The 26,449-nt window shown below is 37.5% G+C and overlaps 1 protein-coding gene across 1 annotated transcript in view; it reads left to right on the top strand.

Moving 5' to 3' along the window:
• LOC139727036 (endothelin-converting enzyme homolog) overlaps nt 1–26,449 on the top strand; it is a 182,199-nt gene that overhangs the window by 30,156 nt on the left and 125,594 nt on the right. Inside the window, exon 2 of the mRNA XM_071638016.1 lies at nt 12,317–12,428. Within this exon, the coding sequence (XP_071494117.1) occupies nt 12,378–12,428 (51 nt within the window). The 5' untranslated portion in view covers nt 12,317–12,377. The remainder of the gene's footprint in view (nt 1–12,316; nt 12,429–26,449) is intronic.

The raw sequence follows: 26,449 nt of genomic DNA on the forward strand, positions 1-26,449 counted from the left end.
GTTTTTATTTTAGCTGAACAAATTCTTGCCGACCGTATTCACCTTTTTTTTTTTTTTTTTTTTTTTTTCTCCCCAAAAACATCTTGCCGCAGCTACTACACTGTATTATCCGGAAAGGGGGGTGGGGTGCGGGGTGGGGATAGGGGATAGGGGATAATGGATAGATTGTATTTGTTTGTTTGTTTTTTAAATCATGGGTGATGTTTTACTGGTTATAATAAATGTATATTATTATCCTGCATGTAAGATGTAAGACGTATTTTAATCTTACATTGTTATACATTTTATTCAACTTATATCATACTCAGTTTTATACTTTGATTGCCGTTTTAACTTGTCGTATTTTGTATTGTACTTTATGTAATATATTGTTATAGATTGTAACATTATACTGTATCAAATTTGTTTCGAATTGTAAATTGTATTTCAATGTTTTTATGTAATACAGGGCTCTCTTGTAAAGCAGTTTTATGTACTGAAGAGACTACCCTGTATAAAGAAGACAGAATAAATAAATAAATAAATTTGTTAGTTGCGCTGGATGTATGACCATTGCTCTATTATTTGATGTCTCGTCCTTGTTTCTATCATGTGATAATGTTGATCCAATCATTGTTTAGTCTCTCGAGTTACTCATTTATTGTATGTAAATATGCCGTATATTTAATGAGTTTTCCGTGAATGGTGATTTCCTGACAATTTTGCGTGTGGTTTAATTTGTGAATGTGGAGTACAGTAATGAATGAATTTACAGTAAGTGTATGAGTGCATGCACATTGCATTCCTGCCAGGACGAGAGTAAAAAAAAAAAAAATGTGTGAATTGTTAAATTCCTCAATAGCACCCAACCTGTGAAATTCACAAAAATAAAAACCCTGCAAAATATACAGGGTTTGTACATGTGTGACAGATACAGTAGGCCTACAGTGTACAAGTGTATAAAGTTAGCTTATAAAGTATTGCCCACATCACCTGCTATGTACTCTAAGATCACAGATTTAACCACTCGCAAAATATATCGAAGGAAGTCATCAAGCCAGGAGAATTGAAAATTACATTTCTATAGTGAAAATTATAATGAAGAGCCACAACTGGTACCAATCGTACACGTACATAGAAGTGTGGTGTTGCAACTGGGTTTGAAAAATTCCACAATCCCAAACCTACATTTTTGTACTGCAGAGATCTGTGAAGATATCATTTTACCTTCCTGTTCATTGAGGCAATTACTGTAAAACCAGGAAAGTTTGCATTCATGAAACTTTTGCAAGTTTTGAAAGAAGCCAAGATTAGCAAAAGTAAAATGCCCTAGACATGATTTTTTGTTGCTGTACACGATGCAATGAATGCCAATGGCAATTCACGAAAGTTTTATGCCGTGAAAAAACACCATCAGCGCCAATTGGCGAAAGTTTCAAGCTGCAGAATATTTCTTTTTTTTTTTACAGTCGTATTGACTCGAACACCCATTTTCAGTATTCCCATTTAAAGTTTAATTTCAAAGTTTATAATTATGCTCTTGTGACCATCATTGGTGAAGATTTATTACTCTGCTTTCGTGTTTAGCCGACAATATTTGTTTGTCAATCTCTATTTCTTTAGATTACATTGAAATGTGAATGTGAAACAAGGAAAGAAGTCCGTGAATGAAATAAAAACAAACAAAAAGATATTTTCTTCCTTTCTGCTTGATTCAAATGCAAGTGGCGTGGAACAAATGACCCAGAAATGATTTCCCCGCAGACGTACAGTAGATGAGGCAGGCCGTAATCTAGAATGGCATGGCTAGTGGAGCGAGAGTATGAATTATGGACACATTTTCTCAGCTCAATTCTGTCCACATAATGAGATTGGAATGCTTTTCGGTGCATGCCTTAAAATTCTATTTCCTCAAGTGAGACTCAGTTTCTTTGGCAGGTCAAAATCATTTCTCATTTTCCTCTCAAATTTATTTGAGCTACATGTATCGCTGAGCAGCATTTTCTGGTACAGTTAAAAACCTGCACAAAGCTTTACATATAGTTGGCAGACAAAAACAAACAAACAAACAAACAAACAAACAAACAAACAAACAAACAAACACTGTAGACCTTAGACAAAATTGAAATGATAAGTAATTCATAGAGGAGATGACGGACTGTTAATGTAGGATTTTCATACGATTGTAAGGGTCATTAAAGAATTACATTTTTGAAATCAAATTTTAACAAAGTAATAAGTGCTTTATTGAAAATTAATTGTACTCATTTCAGATACACTTCTCTCATGTATGTTGGGGATGTGGTGGGGGTGATGACATATTAATGACCACAAGTGCACAGTGAATCAGAATCAACCAAATACCAATTTATGGCTGAAATAGTGCATGAGGCAACATTTTCTGTGCCTTTAGTGCATTAGCCATACTACTGCAAGTTTGCATGCACATTTTCATCAAATAGACTGCTTTTTAAATGGATAATCTTCATGACAAGGTTGATCCTGACAACCACAGAGCTTTCCCTATGTTAGCCAAACTGAGCAACAACTAATATGCAAATTGGATGGTTCCCAAGTATTTAAATGCATCAAGTATCGGTGCAGGCTGATGGAAATGTGTGTTACTAGGGCGTCAATGGAGGAAATATCCATACATTTGAATGCATTGTAGGTAACAGGACATTGTGCCGCCGTTGCAATTCAAGCAGAAGAAATTGTATACAGTACTTTTCATCAAATGCATCCCAGATTGTAATCTGCTTCAAAGGTACATTATATGACTTCGGAAGATGAGACATTTTTCCATAATTAATGAACAGTGGGCTTTGTGTTACATTTTGGTAGATGCCACACCCCAGTTCATTGCACTTTAATCAGTGACTGGCACTTCTTTCTTGTGATTTGTGTAATATTTATGTCAGCTACAATTTGTACTAGTTGCTAGCATCTCTAATTACATGTAGATCACATGGAAACAGGTGATGTACACAATGTCATCTTGTGACTGTTAACATGAAGATTTAAGATCTTGAAGATTAGTTTATGATGAGAACCATTAGACATCTATTAAATAGGGTTTACTCTCTATCCATGAGCCGTGGGGGTCCCCACTCATAGTTTATATTAGTTACGTTCAGATGGCAGGCCCTAACCTCGAGGTTTAGCTCTTGCCCCCTAACTACGACGTGTGTCCACACGACGAATCTTAACCTCGAGGTTACGAAACCTCGAGGTTAAGCTTCTGCCCCCCCCCCCCCCCCCCCCCCCCCGTAACTACGAATGGGTCCCACTCGTTAAAACCACAAAACCGGAAGTTTCAGCCCACACTGCTAACATGGCGTCTATTTATTCTTTAGTCCAACCCTGTCGGACTCGCTTACAGGTACTCTTTTTCTCTGTCATGGTATGCAGAGATAGCACTGCACTAATGACTTTATGCCTTTATGAAGATATTCGTCGAAAACTTTCTTTTAGCGTCGGAGAAGAATATAGAATACAATAGCGAGTTCGACGTGTTCAGTTTCAGAGATCAAGCGCATGGGAAGAAAAGATGATGTTGTTGTGTCGTGCGTCATAGGTTTGTCACGTGTAGTGTATTTGTGGTGTACATGTACGTTTGGGAGGTTGACCCGGAAGCAGAGGGAAATTGTGGGGGCTGGAGTTTACGGCGAGGTCACTCTTAACTTCGAGTTCGTTGTTTATTGTGTCCACACGGTGCTTAACTACGAGTGGGTACCCCCCCGCGGCTCGTGGTTAGAGCGCTAACCATAAGATTTCTCGTGGCTCGAAACATCGAGCAAACCTCGAGGTTTGCTAACTACGAGTGCGTCTTCACGGTCCCTAACTACAAGCTCTAACCTCGAAGTTTCCTAACTTCGAGGTTAAGGGCTCCCGTCTGAACGTAACTATTGTTGTGTGAACAATGAACTCCAAAGTTAGTGTGACCTCTCCGTGAACCCTATTCCTCCTCATCTTTTGGGTCAATTACCTCCAGTTCATGTTGTACACTACTGCATTTTTGCACATTATCAGGTTTATCGGAAGTGCTGCATCTATGTATTTATACTGGTTCTGTGATTTGATCATCAAGTTAGGGACCCTCACTGGAAAATGCAATTTTAAGATTAAATGTCATATGGACGTGCATTGCAGTTTAAAATGGCACGTTAGCGACTGAAGTTTTAAACTTCAAAGAGTACAAATGTTGTGTGAATGCAACCGGAGTGAAAGAAATTTATACATTTTTATATTACTGTAGACTTAAAGTGTGTTCATTAACTCACTTCTGCCATAGAATTAAGGTTTCCAAACAACTTTCAGGGAGATTTTGGGCAGTTGAAAAATGCAAAGCTGTTTCGATTCTGGGGTTAGAAATGCCGTTCTGAAACCCTGAAAAAGTGCGATCGCAAACAGGTGAGAGCCAGAAATGCCCTTCTGTGGAGATGAGAAATGCAAAGTTGTTTTGAAACGCATTTATAGCTCGGACCTTCCCACGCGCCTACAACTGCCAACTGCACATCTCTGTTCCTTGGGTCAAACTGCACAATTAATGGAGCTGTGCAGTAACAAGGCCTTCCTCTGGACTCATGATAGACATAATAAACACAACAACACAAGAGACGCTATCCGAAAAGCCTCTCCAATGTGCATTTTGATAGTGGGTATTGAAACGTGTTTCAAACATGGGAAAGATGATAAACGCAGCCTAAATGAATCCCCATAGGCTTCATCAGAAACAACCCTACACTGAGGAACCAAGGTCCAACAAATGCCCCCAGTTTTTTCAGCATTTTCCAGCATCTAGCACGAATCCAGCTGTATCTTGTCAGGGGCCGAGCAAAGCCATCAATCAGAGTGATGAACTGCCCAGTTCGACAGCAGCTTTGCACATCGCGCTGATGAGGTTCGTTAGGAAAATGCTTTACTGCGCCCTATTCTATCATGGAGAGAGGACATCCACAACTGCAAGACAGAAATAATAAGAGTTTACACTAATGAGCATCACCTCAAAATTCATGACAGTGTGAAAATGCTTTGTGCAGTAAAGCAGCTTCTAAAACTGATAATTTCTCTTAAATGATGATTCTTCCTGTTAGACAAATTACCACATACTGTACATTGTATACTAGAAGCTTTAAACGTTATCTGCTCATTCCTTTCTCCACCTCCATAGATTTAATCATCTATAGATATGAAAAGTGTAGTACACCTCTCTCTCTCTCTCTCTGTCTGTCTTGTCTACATGGCTACATTTACATGTAAGACTCTATTGCAGAGTGTGGTGTGTTCCACCAAAGACTTTATACATGTACATGTACATTCCCTTTTCTCATATCAAGGGCAGATTTCATGTGTTCTGCACTGACTTCACGTACACATGGTGTACCTTTGAAAATCATGATGTAGCGCCAGTTGTGATGGAACACTTACATTTACATGTAGGTTTGTTGCCATACACATGATCCAAGATGTAAAAGTGGCTGAGGACTTCATGTGTATACATACAACCAAATCTTCCACATGACACATCATCTGAGAATATGATCAATTATTGTATGAGGTTATTGCATCAATATCAGAAAATCATTAATATAATTTTATGCAGTCAGCTATATTGATAATGATAATGATACAAACATTTCAAATGTGTCTGTAATATATCCATCATGAATAGATGCTCACGGCACAGAGAAATGCAGATAGAAGAAATGAAGAGTGATACGAGAAAAGGGATGAATTTATAGATTTTTTTTTTTGTACAAAAAAATGCTTAATGTATAGATAAGAAGATTTTGAGTGAAATCTTCAAGTTACTATGAGAGGACGTATTATGACTGTCTTGTGGGAGTAATATTCTATAGGACTAGACCAACATAATACTGTATATGCTGTATATTTAGCGAGCACATTTTTCCTGAATCAGGACTTCCAACAATTTCACAAGTGGTTAGATTGTGATCATGGAACACAGACATAAATGGAGTGATGTACATGTGCATGTCACATTCATGTCAAGAACAGAGTGAATTACATATTTCGAGTGTTGTTAAATTCATGAAAAGTGCCAAACTCGCGAAGTTAGCAAAAATAAAAAATCCTCGCGAAATATATGGCTTATTACTGTAGATTCTTAAAGTAGCGGAGGATATTGTGATGTGTTTCTGTACAGTAGAGAGGGAGACAAGAGAATTGCCCCCTGTACACACATGTGCTGTAAGATATTACAGCATAGCTCTGCATGCACTCTTCTTCGGGTCACTGCGACTACAGTAGGCAAAGATGAAATGTGGACCGGGTACAGATGATGCATGCATGCATGCATGCAGCCTTTGAGCACACAGTCCCTTTATCTTCAGCTATCATCATGTGATGAGGTGCCAAGCAACGCTCCGCTGTTCCGCCCTTGTATCATACGCATCACACCAATCTATCCATAGTTTGCTGAGGTAGAGACGATGATATCGTGGGATATTGCAAGAGACGGAGACAGAGTGTGTGATGCAAGGGAAAAGAGGAAGATGGAGAGATGATGATGAGAGAGAGAGAGAGAGAGAGAGAGGGAGAGAGAGAAGGGGGGGGGGGGGAGGGAGGGAGGAAGGGGGAGATGGGGAAAGAAACAGACATAGTGAATCATAGGAGACTACAAGGGAGGAAGAAAATAAGGATGGGGAACAAGGAGATGGGAAACAAAATACGACAAAATGGAAAGAGAGGGAGAGAAAAGTAAAGAGATATATAAGATAGAGGGGGGGGGAGAGGAACAGAGAGAAGCATTAAAGGACAAGTTCACTTTAGAGACATGTGGATTGAGTAAATGCAGCAATATTAATAGAACACATCAGCAAGTGTTTGAGGAAATTCGGACAATCCGTTTAAAAGATATGAATTTTGAACTTTCTGCTTAGTCACAGCTAGATGAGAAGACTACTACAGCCTGTGATGTCACATGTACACAACAATATAAAGAATGTGTAAGAAAATTTCAAGATATTTTCACTTTTCGCATAATAAAAGAACACTTCACTTCCCTCTTTCAGAAGGCACGGATAAATAATATCACCCATGATATATGTCAGTGACGAGTCGAGGAAATGTGCGCTTTTTTCAAAAAGTAAAATTTTGTGAAATTCTCTTGATATATTTTCCTTATATCGTTATACGCATGTGACATCATACACTCTAGTAGTCTTCTCATCCAGCAGTGACTGTGCAGATACTTTAAAAATTCTAAACTTTTGAACAGATTGTCCGATTTTCCCAAAACTTTCACTGATGTATTCTACAAATATTGCTGCATTCACTCAATCCACATCTGTACTGTATATGAAGGTGGACTTGTCCTTTAAGTAGCAACTGAAAGAGTATGAAAATGGAAGGCAGAGATAGGGAAGGGAGAGAGGAGAGAGAAAGAAGAAATATCAGGCAGGGCAGAAGAAAGAAGAAGGAAAGTAGAGACAGAATATGACAGAGATAGATGGAGGGGGGGGGAAGAGATGGAATATAACAGACAGGGAGAGAGTTAGAGAAAGAAAGAAAAGGAGATGAGAGACAGAGAACATAACAGACAGAGATATATGTAGATCGTGAGGGAGATAGATAGGATGGGAAAGGGAGGGGGGGGGGGGGTAGGGGGAAGGAGAAAAATGAAAGCTCTCGAGCCTGTCTTCTCCAATCTCCCACGAGCTGTTTGGTGGCTTTTTTTTTCCTCCCCTCCCACTACCTAAATAATGCATTATGAATGTTAGCACCGTCGTTTGAAATCATGGCGTACACTTCAATGTTATGAGAAGGAATGGGCTGTCACTGTGGATTCAATTCTCAGAAATATTAAGTGAGTATCTGATGAGAGCTGGATTGGAATGTACTTGTGTCGTCACGGTAATTTGTATATTAGGCACAAAATGTTAAAGATTGATGTGCATTTATGTTGTGGTGTAACGAGTGTATGAATGTGAATCTGTGTGTTGCGTGTTTGTTTTATCTAGAGGAGAATATATCAGTTGTTGAAGAAAGCTCTGCTGAAAATGCTAACATCCTAGTTTAGTCTCTTAATCTATTCTTCATTCCCCCCCCCCTCATGTTTGAAGTGAAGGTATCACTACTTTGTGTGGGGTATTGGAAAACAAAATGTCCTATTTCTTTGTAACAACCTTGAGAATCAAGATGCTGATGAGTGCTTTATGATGTTTGTGTCTGATGGAATGTCAGCTGATTTTTTCTGCACTGACAAACATTACAGCAATTTATCCATGTGGATGTACAGAAAGCCAGTATCATACAACTCATGAAATGATAGCCTTGAGATATTTCATATGAATTATATAATAAGGTCCTTGATACTGCTTACAGCATGCCATTGCAATTAGACTGTGGTATCAAAATTAAAAGTAGAACATGATTTTAATGTTATACTTAAAGATAATATAAAGTTTTGGTACCTCAAAAGTTTCCCTGAGTTTCCTTGTCTTAGTTTGTGTTTCAGGTTAAAGTACCTTTCATATAACTAACACTGTGAGACTTACTCGCCCCAAAGTGCTCTCATGTCTTTAGTAATCATGCAATAATGGTTTCGTACCAGAGCAGAGCGGGCTCTGAAAAATTCGAACGAGCCGTTAGTTTGACTCGACGCGGTACCATGACAATCAATATACACGTATTGTACGAAACCATTATTGCATGATTACTAAGACATGAGAGCACTTTGGGGCGAGTAAGTCTCACAGTGTTAGTTATATGAAAGGTACTTTAACCTGAAACACAAACTAAGACAAGGAAACTCAGGGAAACTTTTGAGGTACCAAAACTTTATAGTATCTTTAAGCATCAGTCACCTACATGTAAAATGGATGATATTTTGATTATCTATGTCAAGGAGTTTCTGTTTAGCCATCTTTTGTCTGCTAGTCTGTGAGGAGTATCAGTTGAGAAGTTGCAGATTTCTAGGAAATCATCAGAATAGATCTGTTGCAATTTATGAATAATATGTAGACTGTATTAATTAGTTTTTGATGGGGATTATTGTTAAAGGATGTGTGCTCAATTTAAATTAAATCTTTTAATTGTCTGTTGTATTGCATGAAATCTTATTTATACACAATTGCCAGAGGGTAATAACTGAGTGCCTTGAGCACCATTGAGTGGATATGTTGCGCATTATAAATGTCTATATTATTATTATCATACTGAATGCCTTTGTCTCAGCACGATTTTGCTGTTAGCAATTTTACTTACAGTATCTCCATTGTGTGCATGCCATATGCAGTCATCTGCACTGAGACGCTGTACATGCCAGCAAGATGTGTACATGCATGGCATGCCGCCTTGTCTGTCCAATCAATGAATTATGGATAACTCTCTGTGATTTGTGTAATAGTCTTGCCACATCAACTTCTCTACTCTCTTTCCACTCTCTTTCACTCTCTGTCTTCCTTCCTCTTTTCTGCTTTTGCTGTTGTTGTTGTTGTTTCTGTCTTCCGTAATGAGGTTGAGGAACCTTTGCCGGAACAGTGACAATTATATTACAGTCATCCAGGCACAGAGACTCCAACTCTCCCGTTTTCGACGGGAGATCTCCCGCCGAAAACCCATTTTTGCAAAATCTCCCGTTCTCCCGCTTGAGATTTAATCTCTCCCGCCCTGGCTCTTTGTCTCCCGTTAGAAAGGATTTCTCACTTATTTCTATCGTATGCTGAAAAAATAAGCCTTAGATAGCACCAGAGAGCATCTAGAATCCTAGGAACTTCGCGCTTCGCACACATCAAGTTGGAGTCTCCCGTTTGCTAGGGGTTTCAAGCGGGAGAATCTCCAGATCAGAAGGTGCTTTGGGTTGGAGTCTCTGCAGGCACAACGGTGGTGGCAAGAAGTATGTTTATATTGGAAGGTGAATTGATGCATTTCTCATGCACTGATCAAAAGGAGACCTGCGTATGGTGAAGTTTCCATTATGTGCATTCACATTTTAGTCCCATATATATTGTATGAGCTGCCCTGGTACATGAACATGAATTAAATGTGCATGCATGGGCAGAGCGTTAAACAGAGCATCAGATATTTTGCTCGGTGCATGAATATTGCATTAGTACAAGCCATCAGTTGGTCATTACAAGGGGCCATAAACTAGAGAACAATATGATTGTGAAAGCAGCAACCTCTATAAGATTCTACTTACCCACTGCATGCTGTTCTGAAAATATTTGACAATATTTTCATGGCAGTACAGATCGTGTCTTTCACAGATACTATGTATTCCCAGTGGTACACAGATATCTGGGCCCTGTTTTATGAAGAGCTTTAATTGATTATATAGTTAATTTCTATCATAAGTCTATGGCAGCCTGTGTGATAAGGAAATTTATAATCGATTGTATCTTTTGATAAAACAGGGCCCTGAAGTGATGTTATATTTCTGATATTAATTTAAAAGGGAAGTCCTGCTACAGACGCAAACCTTTTCTTGTGAGGAAAATTGAATTTTTGATGTACATACATTTGTATTGTAGCATGGCTGTTCATTGGTGTGCTAACCTTGTCTGCATCCATTAAAGCAACAACTGAGTTTTCTGGAAGATATTTTAAGCTGTTCTCCCCTGTTGAGTGAAAGTTTCCATGGCATTAATTAGGTGCCAAAATGTTTAAAAAGCCATGTCACTCCATTCACTATATGAGATTGATGGAGGGAGATGTGTCATGGACACAACATGCCCAAACCTGTATCGTGGCTACTCTAAGTTTCTGTGTTTGTTCGCTCCGTTGGTTGCGTGGGGAAAGATTGTGTCAAAACCACATGTGTGAGGTTCACCACTTCTTGATGAATTATTGAATGCTCCTGTTTGCTGTACAGTGAATTGATTTAGTGTTCACCAAATGACCCATACTTAATGTGACTCTACCAGAAAATGGACAAAATATATGATTTCTTTTTTCTAGAAATGCATGATTTTTTAAGGGTAATTTATATGAGCTTGTCAAATTGTATCATATACAACCCTAGCGATGTTCTACAAACCTGTGCAGCAATGGGAAGTCATACCTTTCAGCTTTCTAATCTGGAAAGTAGCTGTAGGAGAAAAAAAAATGTTGCAAGAATTAATTGATATCATCAGAGAAACAGGTATAAGGAAGTGTTGGGCAAAACTGGGGCAGGTATTAAAGGGACTGTACAGTCCTGGGTGAGGTGAGGATTCAGGTTTATAACTTTCCTAAGTGAGATAATGAGAAACCTCTTATGAAATATGAAAGAGCATGTAATTTTAAGAAGGATTCAACGTTTATTTGATGAAAATTGGTTTTCAAATGGCCGAGATATCCAAAAAAGTGATAATAATAAAAGGCGACAGGCCACGACTTTTATTAGGATCTCTTTGTTTCACTTTGATTTTGGATGTCTCAGACATTTCAAAACCGATTTTCATCAATTAAACTTTTGATTCCCCTCAGAATTGCATGCTCTTTGACATCTCATAGAGTGGTTTCTGAATATCTCGCAAAACGTCAAAAGCTAAATCCTCACCTCAACCAGAACTGTACAGTCCCTTTAAGAGAATTGTACAATAAAAAAATTTTTTTTTAATGTGAGAATAAATTTGAGCAATTTTTTTTCACTCTTTTGTCGAGTAAGATGAATTTTGCATGTTTTTAATTCTGCAGAATTAAAATGAAGAGTAGTGTTACATATATACAACAAGCAAAGAGTTCATGTGTTTTTACTTTTTGCGCTAGTTTCATGTTGCATGAAATGTGCTATGGCTGTACAATTTCCACACTATGAAACTTTCCATTTTTTGCAGTGCATACTGTACCTGCATACCATACTTGAGCGTATTTTTTTATTGATGCTTGTACTATGTGTGTGAGTGTATGGATTGGCAGTTTCTTAACCCGCTGGGTACTAATTTTGCTACAACATGCATTCCCCATATACACCTTCCAGAGTATACTCAGACTAGTCTTCAACGGGTAATTAGCTGATACCTATGAATATAATTGTACATTGTGTAGATGAAAGTTTGCTGTGTTTTAAGACATGGACTCAATAGGCGTTTTCACATCAGCCCGATAAAAATCCAAGCTCGAGATATTTTTCGCAGAAAATAGTCAGCAAAATAGCGTGCTATTTCGAAACATCGGGCTGATGTGAAAACGACTAAAGTATACTATGTGAGTCTGCTTGTGTGTTTTATAGTCTGTGTCATATTTCTTCTCTGCATCCACTGCTGTGTGTGGAATACAGTTGTAGGTGAGTTCACATCAGGTGTAGATAACATACTAACAACTATTACTAACACTATCTCTTGTTTTTCCCCCTTTGTTTGGATTTTCATTCTGTCTCCATCGGAAGGGTAACTCTCGTGTACCCCATTCACACACGAAAATTATCCGCGGGACTGTCCTCCAACTAAATGGCCAGATCGATGGCAGTGTCCATGTTCAAGCACTTTAACGACTACAAGGCAAGAGTGTGAATCTTCTATGTAGCACAGTGATGCGTCCCCATGCCCACCACACTGCATGAATCAATGGTGTGTTCATACCTGTACTTTCCATTGCGTTTCATTGTCTCATATTTTCTCTGTCACAGCAAAAGCTCTGTGCTCTGACATCATGGCATCTTAAGATTGAAATTTTCAGATGTGAACAATGACAATGCTACGTGTATTTTATATCAACGTCCTGATGTAATTTTGTAATTTTACTACATGTATGCCTACATTTTATTTTGTGTGTGTATGTGTGTGCAAGAGAATAGTGAATAATTCAGTTATGAAATATAAGTTTTGCATATGATGGAGTAATATATGATTAATATCTCTTGCATTTTTGTTTACAGTCATACAATGTATGATAGCAATCAGTTAAAATGAAACAAACGTGACAATAGATATAATCAAACAATATCAATAAGGAAACATTCTTTGATTAAGATTTTTGTCTCAATCAATCAGTGCCACAGTATACATACAATGTACAACTGTCTGTTGGCTGAACTACAACTGTAATCCTGTGCTCCTACAGTATGTATATCAGATGATTTATTTACAAGTGTTATGTTGTACAGTGTATGTATTAATTGGGAAAGATTCTTTAGCGTGACCTTGTGTGTGCCAGTCATGCAAATGCTAACTTACTACCAATTGGGCAAACAGTGGTGGAACAGCGTGTACTTGCTTAACTGTTATTTAATTTACTTGTATCTTGAAATATCATCTTTGATACACTTTTATATTTGTGTACAAGTATGTGCATGCGCAACTTGTTGAATCAAATTACTTGATTGTCTCTTGTGCCATGTTGCATGATCTAAAAGAGTTGTCATTCTGCTCATAATAGATTGTTCAATACCTAAGAGAAAAAAAGAAAGTCTGTATCTTCATTTTTTTTTTTCATTCAGTGTACACTTGTTGTGGTCCTCCTTTGTCTACCATCTTCTTAATTGCTCTATCTGCTGGTTGTATTGTGTGAGCTACTTTTGTTGAGACTCATCTGCACCGTGTTGTAGCCAGACACCAAGAACAAGACCTCAACTGCAGTCATTTATTCCCCCTCCAAAGCTACCATGTGCCATTGTGATGAATGATCATACATCAAACATGTGTGTGTGTGTGTGTGTGTGTGTGTGTGTGTGCGTGTGTGTGTTTGTTTGTGTGTTTGTTTGTGTGTTCTTCATGTCAAGCTATCAGTCAATAAGTTTGTGAATCAAAATGCTCAACATCTATTTTTGAAGTTGAAATAAACTAGTGTTGATTTGACATATAATGTAGGTGAAAAAAAATGATGGAACAAATTCATGTCAGGCATCACAAGTTGATTATAACTCTAATTCTCTCCATTTCATTTGACCTGAAACAAGAAAGTAATAGAATAGTTCAATACAAGTCTAAGCACCACGAACCACAATTGTTTTGAGCAATTGATCAACACCTGAAAAGCAAACTCACAAACATGTTTCAGACTTGTTTTGCCAGAATCTTCCCCTGTGAACTTTAAAATTGTCATAAAATTATGATGGACATAATTTCAGACATCAAAAGTTTCTGAAGTCTTTGTATTTGACCGTGGACTTTGTAAAGAAAGAGACAATAGTATAGGTCATTTTATGATTCATTCTAAACAAATGCATACATTTCTCATGAGAAAGGGTCAGCAGGTCATTGAAATATACCTTAAGATAACATTTCTTCCTAGACATAGAATACATGTGTGTCATAAGTTCACACCATCAAATGCCCACAAATGCAGTACAGTTAGATGTGGAATATTTCACACTGAGATGAAACAAGTCTGAAAATAAACATGTGCCAATATTTGGTTACGCTTTGTTTTATTCATGTGGATTTATATATCATTACCACTAAGATGAAGCTGGACAGTGAAATCAAAGTAATGGAAAATCTTCTTGCGAGAATGAGCACTAAAGATTAATTACATGCAAACCTCACCTTTCTGGCTTTTAAAGGTCAAGAAACCTTTCTCTCTCCCTCAGTCCTTAGTCCTACTTTGACCTTAGAAAGAAAAAAAAAAGTTGTCATGCCGTCTTGCCCTTTTCGTGGTTGTTAATGTATTCTTATTCGTGGGATGTTGCCAAACATTTTTTAATGTCTCTATACATTTCATGTTCAGCGTGTGCTTCGCATGTTGTGCTGCAGAAAGACTCTGCAAAAACTTAGTAAGCCCGCGAGCTTTGGATGACATTTCACGAGCAGACTCCCTGGTGTCATATCTCCTTGTTTTGCTGTCCCAAGTCGGGCCAACGGGACACCCTTTTAGTGGCCGACTCACACGCTGCCCTTCGCTATTTTGTCCAGCAATCAGGACACCACCTGCGCAGTATTAGAATTGACTACCCTGGCCCCCTGCTAAAGTGATGTTGATGTTTATTGCTTATGGCTGGTCATTCCCTTCATCACTCTAAAGTTCAGAAATATATCAGGAAGCGAGATGCAAATGTTAGAAAATTCAGACATGTTGGGAAAAAAAAGAGTCACAAATGGGCAAGGAAGGAAAATATCAACATTTGATATACACACTGTGACTGGTGGAAGTATAGTAAGGAGGTGTATGGAGTCACAACTGTTTTATTTCCTTTGAAACCATGTTCGAAGCTGACACTCAAAAATATTTGAAGTAGATGTAGGAAGACAGTTGATTTGTTTTTTATTGCATAATGACTAACCACTTTCTACGGAAGATATGTCTTTATGATGGTACGTACGTATGTAGCTCCTTTTCGCCTTCCCTACTTATGAAAGATGGGCATTGTGCAATGGTAAAGACATGGGGATGCATGTATAGAAATAGCATAAAAAATGATGAAATTAAAATAAAAATCACTCAACTGTGCATGCCTGGGCACTAATCTGACATATTAATATGTGAAGAACTATATTTGAGGATTGTACCATTACATCAATTTTATTTGTCAGAACTATAGTGACAAAGAGATAAAAGTGTCTTTCCAGGAAAGTAGAGTTTCAAATACTTTCACGTGAAACACCTCTGATATATACTTATGCACATATTTCTGGACAGGATTGACTTTTGTTTTATATGTTTTATCATCTGGTGAAATCTCATGTCACTTGATTAATAAACAAGCAAAATATCCCAGACATTATGTGAAGAGCTCAAAATGAGTCTTCAGATTTCTCAGAAAGCTGGCGGCTTCAAACTTGGGTCATCAAAGGCACACATGCACCTGTGAAATTCTTTTGTGTGTGCATGGAAAACTGAAAGCTCTTTAAATAATTAAAGCCAGTTGGAACTCCAGCCCTTGAACCTCCTTAGGGGATGCAATAAATTTGATAACAAACATTGCCACTCTTAAGAAATAGACCATAATACTAATATTGTTAAAACAACAACAACAACAACAGAGAGCAAACATGAAATTGTCCTTTTCCTGTTACTGTATTCTTGAATATCCATTTTTTTGTACAGTAGAGCAAAACAGAGAGCAAAATTGAAATTGTTCTTTTTATGTTTTCTTGTATCCACGTTCTTGTATTGCTGCAATGTCAATATAACCTTCCACCCAAACAATGCAATTACATACTGTCTCATTTGCTTCCTTCTGCACAATATTCTTTGCTATTACTTTTCCACGTGGAGAGCTGATGAAAAGACACTTTTGATATGCACAATCTGTGTCTTATGCAGTACAACAGCTCTGACCGATTGATCATCTCAATGCTTGCTCATATTTTTCTTGTAGAAGAAAATTATACATCAAAAGTAGAAAAGTGATATCACAGGTGTTGCTGTACTGTAATACCTTGACATGTGTGTATGTACATGTATATATACACGATGCATATTCAGTTGTATTACATTTTTTTTTCCTAAGTTGTGATTTATGTGAAAACAGAAATTAATTGCATGATAAGCTGTTTTATTATTTCACCTGTGCCAGTGGCGAAATCTAATCAAATGTGACAATGTGGTAAAGAGAAGGAAAAGAGAATGTGTTAAAACAATGTAAATAATCTTTGTTTATGTGTCAAAGCACATAATTGACAAATGACTGCAAATCCAGCATGCCCACAATGTTTGTCGATAGTGTACCATTGTGTGTGCAGTCGAGAGCAAGGTTTTGATGTTTATTTCATTATGCTGTTTGTGTGTATGTATGTGGGTGTTTGTGTGTATGTGTGTGGGTGTGTGGGTGTGTGCACATTTGTTTCTAAGTATTCTATTATTGACTTAGGTATATTCTGTAGCAGACACTATCCAGAATATTTATACGGCAATTCACAACATTGACTACTAAAACTAAGTATCAATGATTATGCTAGATGAAAGACAAAAAAAAAGTATAAATAAAAAAATCATGGTGAAAATGATACAGGGACTAGTCCAGTAAAAAGTACTTTGGAAAAAAAAATCACCCACAGGGAAGGTGAAATGTTTGACCCATAAAACAATTCAGGCAATTTGCTTCACCAGCCGAAGGGAGTGCTGTAGCTTATTTGATGTGAAATTTGCATCTGCCGATTTAATGTTATTGCTCTTTGGAGGATTTTGGAAATGGGGTTAATGTCTTTTTCGCATTAGGATACCCTTGAATCATTGTCTAGCTGCTGTGTTTTATCTGACAGACTCGGGGCTACATGAAGTCTCTACATCATGGTACGATAATGATGTTGTATACACTGCAGTAAAACCTGTTTTGTGACCACCTGTAATAGTGGCCAAAAATTTGAAATACATGATGTATACAGCCGATATATGTAGAAAGATAGATAGACATAGTACATAGTAATATCAGGTGGTGACACATCTAAAAATGATAAAGAAATAGACAAGTAGAGAGAATCAGGAAGAGAGAGAGAGAGAGAGAGATGGAGAGAGGGAGAGAAAATAAGAAAGAGGGAGAGAGAAAATAGGAAGGAAAGAAAGAGAAAATAGGAAGGAAAGAAAAAAAATGGAAAAGAGAGAGAAAATAGCAAAGAGAAAATATACATACGGGAGAGAGAATATGAAAGAGAGAACATACATAGGGGAGAGAGAATATATGAAAGAGAATATACAAAGGGGAGAGAGAATATATGAAAGAGAATATACAAAGGGGAGAGAGAATATATGAAAGAAAGAATAAACATATGGGAGAGAAGAGAGGAAATTGGAAAGAAAAAAGGAAACTGAGAAAGAGTTAATGGAGGATTGGGGAAGAAAATGGAAAAAAAATGGGAGAGAAAATGAGGAAAAGAGAGAAAAAATGGGAGGGAAAGAAAATGAGAGGGAGAGGGAGAGAGAAAGAGAGAGGGAGAGGGAAATTTGACAATCCTGATTTAGTACACAATACAGTAATCCATCTGCTTATCTCACTGGATTAGTATTTCCATGGAAATGAGATCAGAGTGCAATTTGTAATGGTATATACACCTGCAGATGTGGGTCCATTTTCGATGGCATTTGTAATGAGAGGAATTCACAACGAGATAGATGGATAGACCTATTAGTACTTTCACTTAAATGTATACTGCATGGTGGTTGTATTTATTTACTAGCAAAAGTGTAATGACAAATCTTTTTTGTTGTTGCTTTTTTGTGAATTCTAATTTTTGCTAGAGAAGGGATGTTGGAAATCCCTGCACAAAGTATATCTTGTATAACTAGTCATTTTTTTTTAAAATGAGGTTTCAAAATGTGTGTTTATTTGCTAATAAATTTGCCAGAAGATGTGGTTTCTGTGAGAAACTTTGAAAAGACACAAAAGAGAAAATTTGAAATGAACCTTATAGGCCAATCTTAACTTATAATACACACACACACTCAAAAAAGAAGAAGAAGAAAGAAATCTAAACACAATAAGGGTAAGATTTACATGCTCCTTTTTAGCTAGGCAAGATATAACTTGACTGAATGGAATGCCTTCATCTAATTGTCATTTCCATTCTTGGCTAATCAGAATCCATACCAATCTATGACCTTCTTCCCTCTCGCTAGATGGCAGCTAGTGTTGCTCCATAATGAGTGAGAGTATGAAATCAAGAAACATTTGCATTTTGCGGCTTGCAGCATACTTGCATAGATGTACGAGTTGTATTATTCTGTGTATGAAGGCAAAGCAGTGGGTACGTGCACATTATGCATGAGACATCACAGACCCGAGTCTGAGCATTCCCCCAACACTGGGCTATTTTCGAGCATGATGAACAGAATTTAGCATCTTATGTCTGAGCATTCTCCAAGCACTGGAATATTTTCGAGCATGATGTACAGAATTGAGCATCTTATGTTATTGGCGGTAGCAATTCCCTGTCTGTGGGCTCGGTGTCCACATATTAATGCCGATTGTGCTAAATTTAATTCTTGTTAGCATTAATGAGAAAGTAGTCAGTGTGCCAGAAGTTATCATGGCATGGGGATTGATGTTCGTTTATATCTGTCCAGAATGATTCCGGATTGGTAGCATCTGTTCTAATGCAGGATGTTGTTGATGTTTTTTTTCTTTCTTTTTCTCTCTGACGAAGGAAAAGGAATGAGTGATGCGGGTAAGGAAGAAGAAGGGAAAGATGAGAAGTCTGTGGGTCGAACATAGATGGGTTGCAAGTCTTTTAACCAACGGGCATCTGGCTGTATTGACGCACTGTGTGGGCGTATTCAGGGCCAGTATGTGTGCACACTGCTTAAAGGGGGGAACCTGGATATCCTATACGGCTCACAAATAAACATTAACTGGTATTGACATGCATTGCAACCCTGCACTGTTCTTATTGCATTGAATCAGATTAACTGCAGCAGAGTGAATTACATGTAGGTCTGATGTTGTCCCATGGCTCTTTCCTGATGAACTCCTGTAAATATCGAGAGGTTGAATCCACTGCAGTAATGAATAGTGCCTAATATGTCATTTATGGGTTTATGCTTAAGAGCAGTCACACTTTTTTTTCTTTTTTTTAAACCATTCGTTAATAGTTTTTTTTTTTAATGTAAAATAAGTACTTTTGCATATAAGAGCCCTAGTTTGGTCATGAGCCATAGATTATTTTGGTCACAGAGTAGTCAGCAGCCTCTAAATTTGTACATGAATATCTGGTCCATAAATTGGCAACAAAGTTTAATCCAAGTTCGTGTTTTTGTCTCAAGCATGCAAATTTTCAAAGTTCCATTTAATCCTCCATATGTGGATACCAAAATGAGATTCAGAGTTGCCAATTTAATGAGCCATGGATTATTTCAGAGTAGTCTGTAGCCTCTAAATTGCTATGTGTATATCTGATCCTTAGATTGGCAACATACTTTAATTTCACTTCATATTTCTGTCTCAAGCATGCAAAGTTTCAAAGTTTTATTTAATCCTCCGGTTGTAGTTACCCGGAGTGACATTCAGAGTTGCCAATTTGATGAGAAAAAGATAACAACTTCTGAAGAAAATTATACCCAGAAACTGATAGGTTTAAATTGAGTACAAGCCTTATGCCCTGCCCTCTGTGTATTGTATGTAATGTATAATGCAAGTTTTATTTACTAGGTGAGGTACTGTACACTAGGGCACAATCTCATGATTTTTATCAGTATGGTGGAAACTTTAAAAAAAATACCATGAACTACCGTACCAGAAATTCCTGTTTTGCCATTTAAGGCATTGGTGCCATTTCAAGAAAGTCTAAACCTTGAGCAGATCGATGACAAAGCATCTGCGTGCAAACCCTGTGGGAGCTCCAGCATTCGGTAGAGATTTCTCATATGAGATGTGTAGTTTTGTCCTGTAGGATATTTTTCATTATCAGACCTGGCACTTGTGACAGCAAGGGAAATTTTCTTTCAAATGTTTTAGAGAGTCTCTTTCAAATTTTAGTACGATAACATCGATAGAAGAAGAATGACTATTTCAATTTTGAAGTTAAATGCAGCATTCTGTATAAAGCATATAACTCTTCAGGGGATTGATAGTCCCACGCATGCATATTGAGTGTGGTGCAAGTTCTAATTGATCAGGCCTTACAAAGAACCACACGTTGCCTTGCATGCTGATTGTGATTTAATATTAGTTATTCAAGTATGGCAGAAAGGTGGTATGTGTAGTTTTGGTTTGGTCATAATAACAGATGATTCTACCAGCATACCGACACTAAAGCTTTAAGTCATTTGGTGCAAAACCAAATCACCCAGTGTTCATTCAAATTCAGTTGAATTTATACTTGCACTACAAACAAAATGCATGCATTGGACTATGTATCACCTGGAGCATTGTACAATGTATGCTTCATGTAAAACACTGCATTTAAAAAACTAAAATACATTGTAGTTGTTCTTTTTCTTTCAATGCCGTTGTATTTACACTTGAAAGTTGTCTTTCCCTTGCTGTTGTAAGTCCTGGGTCTTAGAGAAAATGATTCCGCGAGACACAGAATGCACATTTTGTACAAAAGATATCCACCAAATGCAGGAGCTCCCATTTTTGTAACACGCAGATGCCTTGTCGCCTGCTTGCAAATAGACTTTTTCTAGAGGCCATCAGCCCCACCCCCATGTTGGTACAGAGCCACAACGTGAGCATCTTTTGTACATTTGCATGTCATCAGTTTAACTTATAAATAATAAATGTTTGCAGGTGAGAATTAATTTGAACCACCCATTTTCCCATGATAAATGTGTTCCATTTGAAAGGCAAATTCTGCAGACTAGTTAATTTTTGTCAAACAAGCCATCGCAGAATTTATATTCTGGACCTCAGTGCACAGGGTATATAATATTCGTGAATGATTACCTCATTAAAGTCAGTTACATTTTCTTATTCTACTCCTTTGTCTTTCTTTTCATGTTCTTTTCTTTTAATTATTACTTATGATTGCAATTATCACAGAGCTACCAAGTCTCACGCATCTCACGCATTCTGCGTGAGACTCAAGCATTTAGGGGCCATCTCACGATCTCACGCATGGCACCCATTTTTCTCACGCATCGTGCGAAGTCTGCAACTTGGGCCTATGATAATGAGCACAGCTCAAAAGATTAAAGTGATAGTTGCAAATGAAGGTATATTTCCCTTTTGTCTTTCAAAATAAGTAAGAAATAGTCACGTAAGTATGCACCTGATCGCACCATTATGAGCTAAAGATTGAAAAAGCTCCCTACCGTGGGAGGCCACAGGGGGGAAAAACCCCTCCCACACCGTCGCTCGCGCGCACATTCGCATGCCAAGATGCCGAGTCAAGAAAATCTCACTCATAAAATTGTTTTGAACTTGGCATCCCTGTTATCATTACATTAGAATTCTCCAGTGCTGCCACAGTAGGATGTTGGTGATAATGATCATGATCACTGCTAACAAGTGTTATTATTTTGTGAGACACAGTTTTCTCTTTTTAACTTCTACTACTACCAGTGCTCCGGAACTACAGGAAACTTATTCATGAAGAGACAATTACAGGACGTATTAGTGCCCCATCTATATTGTTACAACTTGCATACTTGTATTTGCATGTAATATCAGAACTGGTTGTGTCAGGATTATGTTGAAAATGCTATAAAACGTACTGTAGCTTCCATCTTAGATTCTCCTCTTTCTAGGTTCTTTTGTTGCCAACCAACCTTGCTTTTAAAGGGGAAATCCAGTCCAAATATAAGTTAGTCTGATAAAAAAGAGTAAAATCTTATGCATTCAACAGTAAAAATTTGTCTGAAATCAGATGAAAAATTAGGAAGTTGTGACATTTTGAAGTTTTGCTAATTTCTGCAAAACAGTTCATGTATAGTGGTTATGAATATGCAAATGAGTGAGCTAACCATGGCATAACCTCATAATTTTCCAGTGATCATGTACAAAAAAATGACGAAAATTCAATATTTCTGTCATTGAAGTCTGAAAGATGATGCTATTCCTGGTTGAGTAATTAACTTCAGATGATTAGATAAATGAGGATTTGAGCCTCGGGCATAATTGCATTTGAGTAAAAAACTGGAAATTTCAACATTTTATGTACAAGCTATATGGTAAGTTGTGAGGGAATAACGTGTTCACTTTGCCATGTGCATATTCATATTGACCGTTCAAGAACTGTTTCCAGAAAAAAATTGTGAAACTTCAAAATGTCATAACTTCCTTATTTTTCATCCTATTTTGATCAAACTAATACTGTTGAACTCATAACATTTTACTCTTTCTTATCAGACGACTTATATTTGGTCTGGATTTCCCCTTTAAGGATTACATACACATGGTGTTACCACAAACCTCTCTTCCTCATATTCATCACCATGCAAACTTTCACACAACTCAAAGTGCTAATCATTTGTCAATTACACACTTAAAAATGACATCATCACTTTGTTGGGTTTAACTCTTCAAGTATCTGAGGAATATCTGTTATTTACCTGATGATAATGCTGACATTCACAGAATCAAATTCTGCAAATAACTGATACCCATCAGATAAACTGAATTCTAACTTAGTATACCTTGTACAGTCTTACATTCATTTTATTATGCCTCCACCACGAAGTGGTGCCGGAGGCATTATGTTTTCGGGTTGTCCGTTCGTCCATACGTCCGTACGTCCGTCCGTACGTCCGTCCGCTTTCGTTTACGCGATAACTTGAGTAATATTTACTGGAATTTTACCAAACCTGGTCCAAGTATGAAGAATGATGGGGCAATTATTTAGGTGATACGCTATCAGCGTATCACCTATTGTGATTGTCAAAATTTCTCTTTTTAGGTGATACGCTTTTAGCGTATCACCTATTGTGTTTGTCAAAATCTTCCTTTCTTTCTTTTTATTCTTCTTTCTTTCTGGCACATTTTGTGTCGTGAATATCTCAACATTGACATGACGGAATAACATGACATTTTCAGTCAACATGTCTCATGACAATATCTAGCCACAATAAGGTTTTCATGACAGTGACATATCTATGACGTCATCTAGGCGCCATTTTGTGATTTTCGGACCATGTTACATAATCGATCATAACTTCATAACTAAAGGTCATTTCTGTATCATTTTCGTTGGACATAAAGTTCAGGTCACGCTCTATCTTACTTTTTAATGCTAATTACCTAGGACATCATTACGCGCGCGTCAAAGTTTTTAAATGCTTAAAACGACTTCCCAATGGGAAATCTCGAAGTTTCAGACAATTTTAAGCGTTCCGCGCGTTCGCGTCCGTCCGCGCATTTCCGCGCGCAGTGCGCGTAAGCAACATGAAAATGCACATTTTTTGACAGATTTGGATTCCTGATACATTAAGTAACAATATCCATTGATTTCCGATCAATTTCGACCTATAACAAAGGAATGCACTGGCGTCAAAGTTGAAATTTCGTGTTCGCGTCTATGTGGAAATATAGCGAAAAACATGTCTTTGTTTATTTCGCCATAGCTCTTTAAAACGTCAGGTGACCCTATGTTTTTATTGCATATTACAAAAGCATATGAATTGAAAATAACGTTTCAAGTATCAATATTTCCCTAAATACATTATGACGTCATCATATCATCATCTGAAATCAAAAAAGTGGAATTAATTTTTTTGAGGTACTGTTTCTGACATTCATTTGCTCGTATCTCTGTTGTTTAAGCTCAATATTATCCCAAATTCAGATATGTTGTACTTTGAACATTTGCCTTTTAAGTCCAAGTCATGGTTTTGAAATTTGATGACGTCATCATACCTTAAATTGTGATTAAAGGTAAAGATGCAAAATCGGACAAGTTTACGTGTTATGTCTATGGGAGGTGATTTTTTTTAAAACCATGCATTGACTTGACAACGTTTAAGCACCTTTATCTCAGCTGATTTTGCTTCATTTCCTCTGAAACTTAAGTATGTTGTAGCTGAGACAATAAGCTTCAGTAATCATGCATTTTATTTTTTGAAATCTCATCATCAGGTTGACAATTTTGCAGTTTAAAACTGAAAATGAGAATGGAATGTGGACAAAACGATTCCCGATTCAGCTTTCACATACATAAGTTTACGTTCCTCATATTTTCTCGCCGAGACGTATGGCCGAGAGGTTAAAGGCGACGTCTCAGAGACGTGAGGTTGCGGGTTCGAACCCCACAAGATCACGAAACAAAATACTTAGCTATTTTACTTTTTTTCTTCAATTTTGTATTACATATTCGTCCATGTAGAAATCACGTTCGTATATAAACGCACCTATACACACACACAGACACACAGACACACGCCATATCCCTCTTTTTTGTGTGTTGGAGACCACATTGCTTCGACTGCAGCAAAATTTTGCAGGTTGACTTTGTCAAACCGATCATAGTATGTAATGACGACGACTGAGGTGTTGTACTTTGAACATTTGTCTTTCAAGACCATGTCATTGTTTTGTACTTTGATGACGTCATCACACTGAAAATTGTGATTAAAGGCAAGGTATCAAAACCAGCCGATTATAGGCTTTATGTCTACGGCGCGTATTTTTCCCAAGTTGCCAGAAATGGCATAGCGACATCAGTCGTTACAAGGCCGCATTTCCGTCTAGCAATGCAATACATGTTCACGCGGCCACGATTGTTGAGTGGGCATTGACTTTTTCCCCCTGTAATATCCATACTTTTCTTTTTTGCCTTACCATTTCCGGGGATGTCCCGTGGCCGATTGGTTAGAAAAACGGTTTTGCATGCACGCTCAATATAACTTCAAGGTGCCTATATCACATTCTTTTCTTTGTCGATCACAGATGACCGACACCTGATGACCCCAAGCGTATCACCTAACTCGTCAGCGTGACGAGTTTCATATCTCGTTTTTTATTCTTCTTTCTTTCTGCCACATTTTGTGTCGTCAATATCTCAACAATGACATTACGGAATGACATGACATTTTCAGTCAACATGTCTCATAACAATATCTAGCCACAATAAGGTTTTCATGACAGTAACGTATCTATTACGTCATCTAGGCGCCATTCTGTGATTTTCGGACCTTGTCACATGATCGATCATAACTTCATAACTAGATATCATTTCTGTATCATTTTCGGTGGACATAAAGTTCAGGTCAGGCTCTATCTTACTTTTTAATGCTAGTTACCAAGGCCATCATTACGCGCGCGTTTGCGCGCGTCAAAATTTTAAAAGGCTCAAAACAACTTCCCAATGGGAAATCTTGAAGTTTCAGACAATTTTAAGCGTTTCAAACATTTTCTCGCGTGCGCGTCCGTCCGCGCAATTTCGCGCGCAGAGGGCGTAACCAACATGAAAATGCAATTTTTATGACTGATTTGGATTTCTGATACTTTGAGTAACAATATCCATTGATTTCCGATCGATTTTGACCTATAACAAAGGAATGCACTGGCGTCAAAGTTGAAATTCCGCGCGCGCGTCTTTCTGCAAATATAGTGAAAAAACATGTTTTTGTTTATGTCGCCATAGCTCTTTAAAACGTCTGGTGACCCTATATTTCTATTGCATATTACAAAAGCATATGAATTGGAAATAACGTTTCAAGTACCAATATTGCCAGGAAAACTCATTCGACGTCATCATATCATCATCTGAAATCAAAAAAGTGGAATTAATTTTTTTGAGGTACTGTTTCTGACATTCATTTACTCATATCTCTATTGTTTAAGCTTGATATCACCCCAAATTCAGATATGTTTTACTTTGAACATTTGCCTTTCAAGTCCATGTCATGGTTTTGACATTTGATGACGTCATCATACTTTAAATTGTGATTAAAAGTAAAGACACAAAATCGGACAAGTTTACGTGTTATGTCTATGGGAGGTGATTTTTTTTAAAACCATGCATTGACTTGACAGCGTTTAAGCACCTTTACCTCATCTGATTTTGCTTCATTTCCTCTGAAACATAAATATGTTGTAGCTGAGACAATAAGCTTTAGTAATCATGCATTTTATGTTTTCAAATCTCCTCATCAGGTTGATAATTTTGTAGTTTAAAACTGAAAATGAGAATGCAATCTGTACGGAACGATTCCCAATTTTTCTTTGCAACTATATATTGATCGAATCCACGCTGCCACTTGTGGGAAGTTG

Source organism: Diadema antillarum, unplaced genomic scaffold (assembly GCF_040938485.1).
Source record: "Diadema antillarum isolate AM-2024a unplaced genomic scaffold, OU_Dant_1.0 seq00000112_RagTag, whole genome shotgun sequence".
NCBI classification, from domain to species: domain Eukaryota; kingdom Metazoa; phylum Echinodermata; class Echinoidea; order Diadematoida; family Diadematidae; genus Diadema; species Diadema antillarum.